This window comes from Patella vulgata, chromosome 4, assembly GCF_932274485.2.
Source record: "Patella vulgata chromosome 4, xgPatVulg1.2, whole genome shotgun sequence".
Classification (NCBI taxonomy): Eukaryota; Metazoa; Mollusca; class Gastropoda; family Patellidae; genus Patella; species Patella vulgata.
The window spans coordinates 67,033,234-67,048,824 of NC_065882.2; the positions used below are offsets into that span (position 1 = coordinate 67,033,234).

General features: G+C 35.6%; 1 protein-coding gene across 1 annotated transcript; it reads left to right on the plus strand.

The window, feature by feature from the left end:
- The first annotated feature begins 4,563 nt into the window (after positions 1 to 4,563).
- Positions 4,564 to 11,615, plus strand: LOC130010375 (multiple epidermal growth factor-like domains protein 10). Its single transcript, XM_050544855.2, has 5 exons — positions 4,564 to 4,689; positions 5,737 to 6,684; positions 8,466 to 8,603; positions 10,426 to 10,540; positions 10,948 to 11,615. The coding sequence occupies exons 2-5, from the start codon at positions 6,279 to 6,281 to the stop codon at positions 11,201 to 11,203; spliced, it is 915 nt and encodes a 304-aa protein (XP_050400812.1). The 5' UTR covers positions 4,564 to 4,689; positions 5,737 to 6,278; the 3' UTR covers positions 11,204 to 11,615.
- The last annotated feature ends 3,976 nt before the right edge of the window (positions 11,616 to 15,591 follow it).

The following is a 15,591-nucleotide window of genomic DNA, read 5'->3' on the forward strand; positions in this document are numbered from 1 at the left end:
GTTAGTAATGTGGTGCCGATTGTCCGTATCGATATTAATAAGACGAGCTCGACAATGATTGTGGTTGGCGTATGTTTCGTTGATAGGTAACCAATATATTTGCATGTAATCCATGCGCATTGTGCTTGTCTATTTATACCTTTATACCTTTTATACCTTTTCTTCAGTCTACCATTAAGCATCTATGGCTTGTTGGCCACCTTTATTACTTCTAGCATTGATAGGTTTGCGCACGTTGACAGTATCATTTCGTAGAGTGCATGCGATTATATATTCACAATCGTATTATAATCTGAAAATTACTGTTTACTAGGTACATTATTGCACATATTTTAAATATGTAATTGACAATATGAACTGGGATGTAGCAAAGGGATAAAGTTAACGGCGTGTGAAGGGAGATTTTTGGCTTAAAGTGTCTTCTTACACTATTTTTATATTCAAACACCCTTTATCCTTAATACACATATATTCTGATTTACTTCCTTCTTCGCCATTATATTATATACTACACACAACTTTCTCTATATTAGTAAAGTTTTATTACTGTATGCATGCGTTTAAGTTCATGACACAATTATTATGCATAGTACACTGATAATTAAAACGTAGGTAAGTCATAAAGTTATATTATTGTAATTTCGTACAGTGTCAGGGTATATATATATATGTTAAAACTTTAGTAATGAAATTTAAAACGTAGGTAGTCGTAAAGTTATATTACAGTATTTCGTACAGTGTCAGATATCACGTAGTCCAACCGAAATAGAAGAATAGCAGGATGAGGGGTCTGAGGTCAAGGCTAATTTGTCTATTGTCTAAAACACTTATGATGGAAAGTTACCAATTACATCATTAGGCATAAATTTGATGTAGATATGCTCTGCTCACCTGCACCACACCCATTTACGCTTTAAACTGAAGAATTATTACGAAAAGTACCTCGTTTCTTCATTGGAATTTGTCGTCAATTGTTCTAAACATTTCGAATCTAATAAAATAGTTTTCAGGGGTTCGTCGGCCGAGGTACGTTTCTTTTTAATTGATGCCATTGCTTAAAATCACCCAAATATATCGATAAAACATTTTTCTCAAGCTAACAACGAACTTCCGACATTTATAGATAATTCACATGTGGTAAAAATGACATCATATGCACTAAACTATGTACATCCAATTTGTTGCCTGCCGTAGCGACTCGTCTAGTCGACAGAACTAGCGAAAGATTTAGGAATCTATATAGCTTAAATTTAATAATCTTGAAATACCAAGATGCATTATGTAAGATTTAGATAAAGGGCGGAGGGTTAAAACAAATAGATGCTGAAAAAATAATGTTTGAAACTTTAATTATATAGTCTCGACTGGCAAGTACCAATGCTACGATAATAACCAAAGTCTCGATTGTCCATTTTTAAATTAAATTATTACATGGGAATCTGTTTTAACCCATTAAAATAACAGCCACCCGATCTTCTGGAGAGTTGAATTAAGGCAAAATAAAGACCTGCAATAGGAAGAAATAGCTCTTATATAATGCATCTTTAATCAAGTTGTTAGTTACATCCTAGACTTTTACTTGTGTGACCAATCCGGCTCCACATCATTGTGCCCATACCTTTTTATCTTTTTGAATGATATGTATTTTTTGTAGATTTTGAAACAGTAACCTGATATGGCAGTTCTAGTAATGTACACTGTATTGACTATATTATCTGTAATAATTGGTATATTAGGTATGTTGTCGACGAAGTATTCATATAGAGTATCATACATTAATCACCGACTGTTATTCGTATATAAGATGTAATGAAAAAGAGCACACTTTTATTCAGGATAATAGTGAATTTTGTTTGATAGATAACATGAACACACTACGATAATACGTGAAAATGATGCTCCTTCTTCCCTTCGTCTCGTTACGAGTAATAGCGCGAAGTCAAGAAGGCAAGAAATAATCGGTGCGAAGCGAAGAAATCCAGTCATTTCTTTCCTTATTGACTTCGCGCTGGTACTCGTAGCGAAGCGAAGGGGTGGCATTTCATCGCTTCTTGCCTTCGCTTCGCGACGAGTCTATAACTGGAAAGCGAAGCCAAGAAGGGAAGAATTCGTTTCACTTCGCTATCCGGTTTACCTTATCAACTGACGTTGATGTATTGTTCGCATCTTCTCTTCGTTACTTCTTGGTCTAACGAGAAACAAACAAGAACAAAATGTATTTATCAAATATATCTAATATTAATATTTTACATATGAAGGATACATTTAGGTGGAGATTACTGAAATACATGTATTAAAGTAATGGTCAGAATATTAATATTTTACCTATCAAGGATACTTATATATTGGTGTTTCGTGTTTAGTTACTGCAATTCATGTATCAAAGTAGGAGTAGGGTCGCCTGTCCAACCGTTAACCTTGTGGGTTTTCTTCGGGTCCTCCGGTTTCCCCCCACTACTAAAGACCCCTACGCACCAACGGATTGTTGAAATAAAATTCAAACATGTGTTAGTCCCGAAATGACCTAGTTTGTGTCAAGTAGACGTTAAACCCCATCTACATGTACCTCTAAAGCATTGGTCGGGATGGATGTGTTTTTGTTTCCAATTTATGTTTAATTTCAGCACTAGACTCATGTAGTGATACCGGCAACAACTGTCAATACTGTGGTGCTACGAACTATCCTATAGAAGTCGCGTACAGACAGAGTTGTATGAAAACATGTGGCGTTTGTTCAGGTAAACGTGTTAATATTGTACTTAACAAGCTCATTTAATAATATGTTGGGTTTTCTTACTTTTATTTTGTATGAAATTTTTTGATTAATTCACATAATATTTTTACCAGTATGATTTGCTAAACTATTGGTTCCAGCCATGGCATAATTACGGTCTTCGTGTCCTATGAATGTAATATTACATTCCAATATATTTACAGATAAATCATTTATTAATTTCTAATCAACAGATATTAATGTTGCGCTTGATAAACCAACCAAGCAGAGTTCTACACTGTATTATGGTATAGTTAATTCTAATTCTTCTAATGCTGTTGATGGTAATACAGATAGTGAATGGCTTCATGGACACTGCGCTCATACAACCAGTAATACATCTCACTGGTGGTGTGTTGATCTGAAACAAATCTATAACATTGACTATCTCAAAGTATTTAATAGGAATCAATGTAAGTGTATTTAAATTTAACATAACCATTCTGATAAATGTGGGCATATATTGTACATTGCATGGCATATTGTCAATAAATATAACATTGACAATATCAAAGTTTTTAATAGGAATCAATGTAAGTGTATTTAAATTTAACATAACCATTCTGATAAATGTGGGCATATATTGTACATTGCCAGATATATGACCAATAATTATGATATCATCGTGTATGCTATCATTAAAGATTTGTTTAGTGTTAGGTTTTTATATGACTTGTTTCAGTTATAGGACAAAATTGAGAGAGAGAGAGAGAGGGAGAGAAATGGGTTTTAACGTCCACTCGACACAAACTCGTTCATTTGGAGACTAACTTATGTTGTTTATTTTTTTTTTTTGGGGGGGGGGGGTCTTTTGTTAATTTTATTTCAATAATTCGCTTGCGCGTAGGGATCTTTAGCAGTGGGAAGAAACCGGAGGACCTTGAGAAAACCCACGAGGTTGGACAGGCCAACCTACTCCTTGTCACGTACAACCGGGGATTCGAAACCACGCTAGTTGACTCAATGACAGGCCTTGTGATACAGCAAGCACGTGCTAACCATTCGACCATCCAACCCTCCCGGACAATGTTGATGATAGCCAATGTTACATATGAAGTGAAATGAAATGGGGTTTAACGTCCCACTGTTCTGTGTTATGAGGGCAATTTTGCCCGGACAGCGGCGCTACGGCCTACACTTATCTCGAATTCCAACTGTCAAGAGATCTTTTACGTGCACGTCAATGTGTACACGGGACCTCTGTGTTTCGCCCCATCCGAACGACTAGACAGCTGTTCTTGTCAGGCCCTCCGTCCTGCATCACTGACAAGGGGGAAGCACGCCGGAAAATCTGGATGAACTTTTTTCGCCAATACAGGGATCGAACGCCCTGTTACATATGTAATAGACCTGATTAAGCACACTCCATATATAATTTTAACACAGAGATCTTTAGTTGATCCGTAGCAACGATTTGAAGAATTAGAAAGTGACGCAAATAAAGAAAAACTCAAGTTATCCTTACTACAGAAGTAGAGAGTGATAACAGATACACATTCGAGTTTCAGCTCAGTGACAATTCCGTTGAAGTTGAATAGTTATTTAATTTGACAATAATAACAAAAATTTGCTTATGAGCTGTGCCTCTATTACATTGACTCCACTGATATATCAATAGATATAAGTGCATATAGAAATTCACGGTGCTTTTATATCAAACCAAAGTGGGATATTATAACTTTCAGATAAAGATAGGTTAGCAGGGTTTGAGATAAAGACTAGTTCTGATGATCAATGTGGTGGATCGGGATTTAGTTCAGCTACTTCATGTTTTAAAGATACATCAACAACAACCCAGGATGTATACACAATAAACGCATGTAATCTGGGTTCATCTGCATCCATATCTGCTAGAACTGTTTATGTTGGCGTGACTACCCAATATCTTGCCCTCTGTGAGGTTCAGATATTTGCTGGTAAGACTTTATTTTATACCACAGTATTAATGTAATGAAAAGATGTCATTAACACTTCTACAAACCATCTATCTGTATGGGTCTAAATTTTATGTGTTTGTTTCTTACAATGTTAAACTGTACCTAATTTTCCGTTAAAGAAAATAAACTTTTCAGATCGCAATATCTTTAATTCTTCAAATCGTAATATCTTTAATTCTTCAAATCGTAATGTCTTTAATTCAGTTAAACCACCAACTCATTATTATCCACATTATTCCAAATTAAAAACGGGAATTAGAATTCAATATTGGCCTACTTAGTATCTCGATGTGGTTATCTTACCGGGACAATATGGTTTCTTTATAATGCACAAAAAACATACCCTACTTGAAATGCGGAAGTAATTAAAATGGTTGAGATAGAGAGAGACGGGGGGGGGGGGTAACGTACACTCGATACAAATTAGTTCATTTCGGGACTAACATATGGTTCAATTTTATATCACTAATTCGCTTAATTACATTTTAATCTTCCAAATAATCGACTCACATCCCGGTTGGGTTTTCAGTCTTATTCAAAATATCCACCCAAGCCCGAAGACAACTACAGCTTTATAAAGTGTACTATTTCGAGGGGTATAGCCTTTATAATAACTTTTTTTTTAACTTTTGCTGATTGGCGTAGTTTGGTGCCGTTTGCCGTGCGCTTGTTATTATCTAATCTGTAATTTTGATAATATAAATAGTTATCTTAATGTTTAAATTAAATTGAATTTTGACATAATGTTGATCGCTTTTGACAAAAAGTCACCTCACCTGCGTTTTGCTTCACGGAATGGTGTCACCTGTAATACTGGATACTACCGAATGCCAAGTTCTACTCGCCATCCTTGTAATACATATTCTAAAAATGTAATACTGGAATACTATAGTAAATCCAGTTCTACAGGTCAACCATGTATTACATGTTATAATAATGCATATCATCGATATTATAGGTCTACATGTTAACCTTGTTAATACACGTGTTAATAATTTATAATACCATGTACCATATATATTACAGCACAATGTACTACTGGATACTACAGTACATTACATTCTACATGTCAACCATGTAATACGTGCCTTAATGATATATGTGATCCTAATACTGGTGTCTGTACGGCTGGATGTAAAGATATATATTATGGGGATAAATGTACAACCCAATGTAGTAATAAATGTACAAACAGTAGATGTTCTACCACTTCTTCGTCCTCATCACCTCAATGTACAGATGGTTGTGTTGATGGTTATACGGGTTTCTACTGTCAATCAACGTGTCCCAATAACTGTAGATCATGTCAGCAAGATGGGTCATGTAATAAATGCAACCAAGGCTGGTATGGTACAAACTGTGAATCTCAGTGTCCTGGTAATTGTGTCGGAGGGTGTGGTAAGATCGATGGTAGATGTATTGACTGTAAACCTGATACAGTTGGTCCATACTGTAACCTTACATGTGGTAAAGAATGTCAACAAAGAGCAGACCAATCCGCAATCACATGTGATAAAGACGGTAAATGTACTGATTGTATTGTAGGAAAAACTGGAGATAGATGTGATATGAATTGTAGTACAACATGTGATGGTGGATGTGACAGATATAATGGTAAATGTGTTACTTGTATTAAAGGTAAAACAGGCGACAAATGTAATATCAACTGTAATGATAATTGTACGGTTTGTAATCAGAATAACATCAATTCTTGTACTGAATGTATAGATGGTAAATGGGGACAGTCATGTAATAAACAATGTAATACTAACTGTAAATCAGTAGTTGGTACAACTGTTGGTAAATGTAATAGAACAACTGGATTGTGTAGTGAAGGATGCAAAATAGGATTATATGGTACAGATTGTAATAAGGATTGTAGTTCCTACTGTAAAGATGGTTTATGTTATGAGATATCAGGTGATTGTACCAATGGCTGTTTACCTGGTAAAATAGGATCTAAATGTACAAAAGGTAATTTTTTACAACACATTCTAGCTGCCCTTGATATACCGATTTTATTGGTATGTCAATTATAGGTATAATCTCTAAATTAATCATATACCATTTTAATGTTATTTCTCCAATTTCGTAATAGTCATTTTAAAATAGGCAATTTTAGTAGATAAAAATCACCGCGGCTGGTTCAAAAAAATCAACTAAAAGTAAAATAAGAAATCACGTATTACTTAAAATTAGTATAAATGTTGTCACATTTGAATTAATTATCGTTTAGTATTACTGTAAAATAAAGACTACTGTAGGGATCCACGGTGGCTAAGTAGGTAGGGCGCTGGCTCAGCTTGGAGGTCTCGTGTCCGATCTCTGCATTGTCCGAGAAAGTTCATCGGGATTTTCCGACGTGGTTTCCCCTTGCCAGTGGTACAGGACGGAGGGGTTGAGAACGACGTCTGTCGAGTCGTCAGATGGGATGAAAACCGAGGTCCCGTGTATACATAGGCGTGCACGTAAAAAAAATCCCTTGGTAGTAAGAGTAGAACATAGTGCCGCTGCCCGGGCAAAATTTTCCTCATAGCATACTGTATGGCGTATGCCTGTCTTCATTAGCCCAGTCGGAGCAGAAAAGTAGGATGTTAAATCCCGTGGCTATGACATTTTGTTGTTGACGCGAGACTATAGGGGAGTGTTTACGTTAGACTCGGTTTAAAACAATATACGTGAAACTATTTAAAGGACAATATTGGTACCAGTCATTATCACATATGTGATAGAACTGGTTAAACACGTTCCAAATATTATTTTATCATATAGATCATTTCTACGATAGATGCGTAATCAATGCTTCAACAATCGGAAGTGACAAAGGCAAAAGAAAACACGAGTTATCCCTCTATATAACTGAATGAAGTGACGAGTGATAACAGATACACATGGGAGAATTTCTGCTCACAAATAATTCCTTTGAAGACCAAAAGTTGTTATGTGAGACTGTAAGAGTATCTGACAATTCAAAAAAGTAATTGAATGTCATTAGATAAGAGACCACGAGAAAAATAGAAACAGTCCGTACATTCACGTGTGTTTATTCATTCTATATTTATAAAAACATGGTAATGCACGGACTTTTTCAATTTTTCTTTCATGTTCTCTTATCTAGTGACAGTCAATTTTTTTTATGAATTGTCAGATATCCTTTCACAGTCTCACACAACAACTTTTGGTCTTCGAAGGAATTATTAGTGAGCAGAAATTCGCCCATGTATCTGTTACCACCCGTCACTTCAGTCAGTTATATAGAGGGATAACTCGTGTTTTCATTTTGCGTTCGTCACTTCCGATTGTTGAGACATTGATTACGCATCTATCGCAGACCCATAGCCAGCTTGCTAGCTTCGGAGGGGCAGTGAAGTTTTTAGGGGGGGGGGGGGCACAGTCTACAGTAGGTATTTTAGAGCTATGATCGGCAATTTCTTTTTAGGGGGGGGGGGGGCCCTGGCCCCCCTCTGGCTACGGACCTGATCTATCGTAGCAATGAAGTCGGTGATAAAATAATATTTGGAACGTGATTAACCAGTTCTATCACATATGTGATAATGACTGGCGCCAATATTGTCCTTTAATTGATGTTTGCCTCAAGGAAGTATTGTTTCCTCTGTAAGGCTTAGATAATTAACAACAATAGTCGTGACGTATACCTTAATCTCATACAAACCTAATATTAACAACAGGCCGATATAAGGATCGGTATTATCACACCAAATGCATAACCTAAAATATCTATCATATTTTTATAGATTGTGAAGCAGGGAAGTATGGTGAAAACTGTGAAATTAAATGTGGTAACTGTGCCCAGAATGCACCATGTGATATATTGGATGGTAGTTGTGGACTTGATGGCTGTGATGATGGTTTTCGTGGCTCAAGATGTCAAGGTAAGGTACATTCACAAGTTACATTCATGATATCGTGCATCTCACATGTATCTTAAAATAATTTAGTTTTAGCAACGACAGATCTACCGATACTCTTTAAAAAAAGAAACGCAATGTGACATTTCGTCGTCGGAATGCCCTCCCTCTACCATCGCCTCGTTGGAACAGGAACCGCGTCACGTCGCTGAACCAAACTGTTCTCCAGTCTTGCTGTGGCCATACCCTCTGTGTCTGAACACATTGAAGTCGCATTTCACGGTGTCGGCGTATTTCAAAGCATTAGCTCTAACGGGACGTCTGGCTCGTAATCCGGTTTCACGTAGGCGTTTACGGACTGTCTGGTCTGAGATTGCTGCTGCAGTTAGGTCGTTGTTGAGAACCGTTTCCGCAAATGACGTAACCGGATGTGACGATCCAGGGCAGGTGGGGTCATATTGTTTGGCCTGAGCTTGGGCGGTCACGTGATAAACTTCGCTGTCGGTAACTATCCCTGGCTACACCTGTCTGGGATTCACCTGCTTGTAACCGACTAATAGCGTTGTTGCGTTGGTCTTCTTTCAGATGTGGCATCACTTGGTTCGTTGAGTGTTTACATGTGCAACTGATTTTAAAACCGAGAACGCTGGGGCTTTAAAGGCCTTAGATTTAGGTTTTATGCGAAAAGCTCGCAAAGTTGTTAAACTCGTGTGTCTTGGTGCAATCAAGCGAAAGCAATTTCGGCAAAAGTTATGACAAGTCACAATTAGTGACCCTACATTTAAAACCAATAATGAATTTCTTTTATCCTTACATAATGATATTAAAAACAAGTAAGATTTATTTAAACAACGACTCTGTTCAAATAAAAAAAAATGATGAAAAATGGGCTATGCGTTTCTTTTTTTTGAAGAGTATATTATTTTAAGATTATACTTTTTTTTATTGAATATTTATAAATAATACTATGGTTAGGTATCAAGTGTTTATAAATATTATTCACTAGGAATAAAAATTCAAGTTCAAAAAGTCAACTGGGTGAAACAACTAATTCTATTTTTTTTTTCAAATGATATTAAAGAACTTTTGATCAAATGACGTTATATAATCCAACCATATGATACAGTGTAATTACACTACTCGCTGTGTTGGATTATACTTATGATGTTTCCGCACAATTCATGGTATGATTTGATTCGAAACTGGGCTAACATATCGCTGGATAAGCCAGTCTAAATGAATACATGTGATTTAGTTGTTGAATATTCGGTGGCAGTATTGATTGGTACTGAATTAAAACTGCAATGTTTTATGTCAAGGTATGGAGGAGAAGTTGTGCTTTGGTTACTGTATATTATGATGGAAATCATATTAATTTTTACAATATTCTCCAGACATATATAAATATGTGGCTTTAATCCGATTATTTACAACAGGCTTGGATATGAAATGAAATGGGGTTTAACGTCCTACTTGTTTGCACTGACTGGGCTAATCAAGACGGCTCATGAGAACAAACATAAAACATACAGAGTGTTTAGATCTGTTTCATTCATAACCTCCTCAACACATGATTGACAAATGTTTCGCACAATGGGGAATTTATCAATCGCTATTAAATAATTGTAAATTGAATAATGTTGAATGTTATTGGTGATGTCAATCAACATTCTACGCGTGATCATTCTCATCTCTCGGGACGCGCAGCTTTACTTTTGAAAACCTGACTGATATCGTCTCATCTTTGGATCCCCGTGAAAGCCGACATTAACTAAGTGCTCGCAGATCAGATTATGTTCAAAACACATTAATTTATAACTGCTAATATGACCTCATCTTTCAACAGAAAAGATAGTAGATGGTACCAGTATAAGTCCTATTGCAATTGGAGTCATTGGTGTTTTATGCGGAATGGTAGGAACGGTAGCTTTCGGTTTATCATATCATTTCTATAAGAAAAGGTAAGTTCTTGTGGTACTGTAAATCAACACTGTTAAAAGGTAAGTTACTAGTATGTTCCTTAACACTAATCTTTTAGATGCATTAAGTAACTGGATAGAGCAATAAACTATAACACATACTTATGGAAGAACAATTACTGATTTATTTCGGTGACGTTTCGAGGAGTGTTTTCTCAATGTTTGCAATTAATTCGCCTAAAAAATCAGAAATTGTTCTTCCATAAGTAGGTGTTATAGTATTCCGTAACACTATTAGTTGATTCTGATCATACCATATAATTAACCTAACTTGATTTGCTTAATGTCATTACGATTTATTATTGTACCAAAGGAACAATCATACCCATATCTGTTTAATTCCGATGTCCTTTTATTACACTTTAATGTGCCATTAACGTGTATTTCAGACGCCAGTCAAGTCAATCGAGAGAAGAAAATGATCCCGATAATGTTTACTGCAATACAGATCTAAATTCTACTAGATCTACAACAGATGATACATTAACACCTGCATATCAAAACATTACTACTAACACACGCAATGTTGAATATGAAAACCAGTCGTTTAATACAGAAGACAACAACACAAGAAATATGTATGATATATTAGATCACACATCAGATAGTGTAAATAATACATACACAACTTTAGATTTAAACTAAGTAAAGATCTGTTAAAGATCCGTTTTAAGGAAGCGATTTTATATAAGCCGATAAAACTTGTTATCGTATCCTATATTTATTATATAAATTTTGTAAATTTAAATTAGTAAAATATTGTTTAATTAAGTAAAATCGACAAAAGACTAATTGTTGATATAAGTGCACTAGGGGGTTATTCTGTTGATGATAGACCAAACCAGTTTTAAAAATGTTCATAAATAATTTCTCTCTTTAAAACTTTATTCACAAGAACACACCATCGGACAACGGACCCCAGGAGACCTACATGGTGACGATATTGGAGAAAACTGAATTTATAGGAGATAAATCTCTCTTCTTTGGCTCCTACACAAATGGGTCGCAATGTATATAATAATGTAATATGAATTGATATAAACTGATTTACTTTCAAGTGTTTCTGTTTTTACTGTAATGTCTAAACAGTTATGTTCGTCGAAATACTCGACCGGTTATTCCAGTCTAAACCGGTGGTATTCTCGTGTGGAATATGTTTAGCCTCGTTTATCGAGTCGCTTCATTACAAACGGCGCCCGAAAGCAATCTGGCACGCGATTTGTGTGCCAATTTTAACATTTTCATTTTGTCTTAAATATTGGATATCAAAAGTCCATCTTTTCACGGTAAGATAAGATAACAACATCAATGTGGATTAGAATTGACCACTAAGTCGTGTTTGCTATATCGAAGACTGTAGATGATATCGAGTTAGAGACTTGCTCCCTTTAAGAAGCCTGTTGAATGAGGCACCATGACAGTTGATTAGATCAAATGTCCATTAGTTAAATCAAGCAATTCCCTCTTCCAAGGGATCGTCGTCTTTACACTATTTTTGTTGCGGCAAAGTATGACGACTTGACGAAATTTAAGATAAGTGTTGCCGCAAGATATAATACAAATTAAAAGATGAATTGACAAATGGTTATTATTTAATGTAGATCTAGATTTTTAGCAATATGAGTTGGTTCCGGGGTTTTGTAAATATAATTGCAACTTGACTATATATACCAAGATATTATATCTGCAAAACTTTTATTTGATCTGGGTCCTCTTCTTCGGACTCAAATGCTACACATCAAATTATGTAACCACAAAACAGAACGTTGTGGAGCGCTGTTTACCGATAGGATTTGTCCGTCAATGATCCAAGTGCTTCACACCAAATTTAAGGTAAATTTGTATCCTCTATCGTATTAACATGTTTTCGGAAAGGGGGTGGGGCAATTCAGGAAATGGGTCGAGCAAAACTGAAAATCGATAGGGGTCCTCCTCTCTTGACACCAATGTTGTAGCCCCTATTGGGTTAACGAGACAATTGTTGACGGACCGTCATGGGTGATGACTTAATACATTTAAATGTTAGCGTTTCAAAATGAGGAAGCGTCAGGCCCGGGGACCATAAAATGAATGTAAACTACTGTTCTCGAAAAGGCCGATACTGCAGATATCAAAACAGAAAAGAAATAAAATAAAATGAAAAAGAGTTGAACATCCTACATTTCTACATTTTGCCCAGGCAGCAGCAGTTCTACGGATTACTCGTATTTGAGTTGTCAAGGGTTGTTTTACGTGCACGCCAATGTGTATACAGAACTTCGGTCTTTCATACCACCCGAACGACTAGACACCGTCCTAGCCATAACCTCCATAATGCACCACCAACAACGGGTAACCGTGCCGGAAAATATCTAGGAACTTTCTCGGCCAACACTGGGATTGAACTCGAGACCTCCTTGTTAGCGAGCCATATCCTTACTCTACATTAGTTTATACACCAATGTAAGCGTTCGGTTTCAGCAATTCTATCGACATAAAACTGACTGGTCCTGGTGACGTCAATCTCCGTGTTAAGCCTGTCATTTGTTAGTCGGCAAGATTAATAATTCTATTCAGAAACGGATACCCCCTGCTATAAATATAAATATTGAGAACTTGTACAACCATTTTAAGTCTTTACTTAATCCGCCTGTTGAATCATCAGATGACGAGTTTGATTGCTATGTAAATGAATATATATATACGTGATAATAAATGTAAACATAACGAATGTCAATCGGATACAGAATATTATGAACTAAATCGTGATATCTCACATAGTGAAATTCTCTCTGCTATTGCAAATTTAAAATCCGGCGAAGCTCCTGGTGAGGATCTCATTCCTCCTGACTTTTATAAGCATGCATACAATCAAATGTTACCATTACTAAACTATATAATTGTATATTTAGTAGTGGTGTGCTCCCTAAAAATTGGTCCTATAGCATTATTCACACTTTGTATAAAAGGGGCGACACGGATAACCCTGGAAATTATCGAGGAATTTCATTGATAGATATCGCCTGTAAATTAATATGCACTATTTTGAACGAAAGGCTTAAAAAGTAGTCTGATGAGAAAAATGTGCTTGTTGAAGAACAGGCAGGTTTTCGTCACGGATACTCTACAGTTGAGAATATATTTGTTTTAAATGCAATAATCCCAAAATATCTTTCAAAATTAAAAGGCGGGGTCTTATATTGTGGATATATCGACTTTTCTACAGCCTATAATTATGTAAGTAAATTGTTGTATATTTTCCTTAAAAATAGTCTTAATGGTCGAATGTATAATATATTGCATAATATGTATGATTGTGTAAAATCAGCAGTAAGAGCTAATGCTGCACTCTCTGAGTATTTTGAATGCATTTCTGGGGTTAAACAGGGTTGTATTCTCCGCCCTTGGTTATTTGGACTGTTCATCAACGAGCTAGCCTTGTGAACCAGGGCTCAAATTGGTGCTGGAATCTTCACTGTTCCTAATATCGATGACGTATATTCTTACTTCTTTTTGCTGACGATCTTTCCCTCCTAGCTGATACGTCTGCAGATCTACAGAAGAGCCTAGATATTATTGATAGGTATTGTTCAAAATGGAACATGAAAGTTAATTTAGAGAAATCAAATATAGTAGTCTTTAAGAATGGCTGTATTCTGTCAAGGCGGGAGAAGTGGTATTATCAAGGAAAATCTATTGAGGTCGTAAATCAATATAAATACTTAGGAGTTGTATTCTCAAATCGTCTCAAATGGATTCTATGTTGTACAACATTAGCACAACAAGCTTCTATGCATTTCCAAACAATGCATTTCCAAACCAGGTCATAAAATTGTTAAAATCGCATTCAAACTATTTGATCCAAAGGTTTCTCCTATATTGTATTATGGGCTGAAGTGTGGGGAACTGAATTAAGAATAGATATACTGGTGGTAAAACAACAAATGCTTTAGCAAGAGCCGAATGTGGTAGATATGACTTATACACTAATTGTATATGTAAACCCATTAAGTATTGGTTTGAATTATTGGGCATGGATAACTCCAGATTACCGAAATTGTGTTACAAAATGCCCAATGATCTGGATGTACATAATAGAATAAATTGGTGCACTAATGTACGTAATATTTTGTTCAAATACGGATTTGGTCATGTTTGGTTTAACCAAGGTGTTGCTAATATTGCACAATTTATGCTGTGCTTTAAACAACGCGTTAGAGATGTAAGTCTTCAAGAATGGCATGATTTTATTACCAATTCGCCAAAATGTATGTTTTGCAGTCTACTTAAATCAAGTACACGTTGCGAATCATACTTAAATAGAAATCTTCCACATAAACTTAGATTTGCATTAGCAAACTTTAAATGTTCAACTGTTCTTCTCCAGGTAGAACATGGTTTCGTAGGGACCCCCCCCCCCCCCCCCAGGTAGAACGTATATGCAAACTTTATAGCACTAATCAAGTGGGCGATGAAATCCACTTCATGATATACTGTCCAATCTTGCGAGATCTAAGACATAATTTCTTACCGTCATGGTTTATTAGATCCCCAGCAGTAAGTAATCTAGTGTCACTATTTAATTCGACTGATCACATTGTAATAAGGAATTTATCCTTGTTTATATCAAAAGGTATAGAATTAAGACAAATAATGCTCTGCTATTAACTCGAACTTTAGCTACTCTATTGTGAATATTTTAACTAAAATAGTAAGATTTAAATTGTAAATATCATCTACAATAAGAATATTTTATATTTAAAATCTCATAAGTTTCAATTTTGTTGAGATAAGTCTTACTTTCGTTAAAAATATGTATCATCAATATAGAAAGTAACTAGTAATTAAATTTGAACATTTGATATTACTTAGAGCATTATCTTTCAGATTTATTTGTATGTGTACTGTAGGCTGTTGCCTTATCGTTATAAATAAACTGTTTGTTTGTTTGTTTGTTTGTTTGTTAGTCGGCAAAATGGACATCTGCAAAGTGACGACTAACTGTCAAATCATCAGCAATAGAAACTTACCATAGCTTGACAGGAGTAGATGTT

What these genes read in the sequence shown, in the direction of transcription:
- LOC130010375 (XM_050544855.2), top strand. Translation starts at nt 6,279, where the DNA reads ATGAATTGTAGTACAACATGTGATGGTGGATGTGACAGATATAATGGT. An exon ending in AGGATCTAAATGTACAAAAG is followed by an intron (nt 6,685 to 8,465) that starts GTAATTTTTTAC and finishes ATATTTTTATAG; the next exon opens with ATTGTGAAGCAGGGAAGTAT. An exon ending in TATCATTTCTATAAGAAAAG is followed by an intron (nt 10,541 to 10,947) that starts GTAAGTTCTTGT and finishes CGTGTATTTCAG; the next exon opens with ACGCCAGTCAAGTCAATCGA.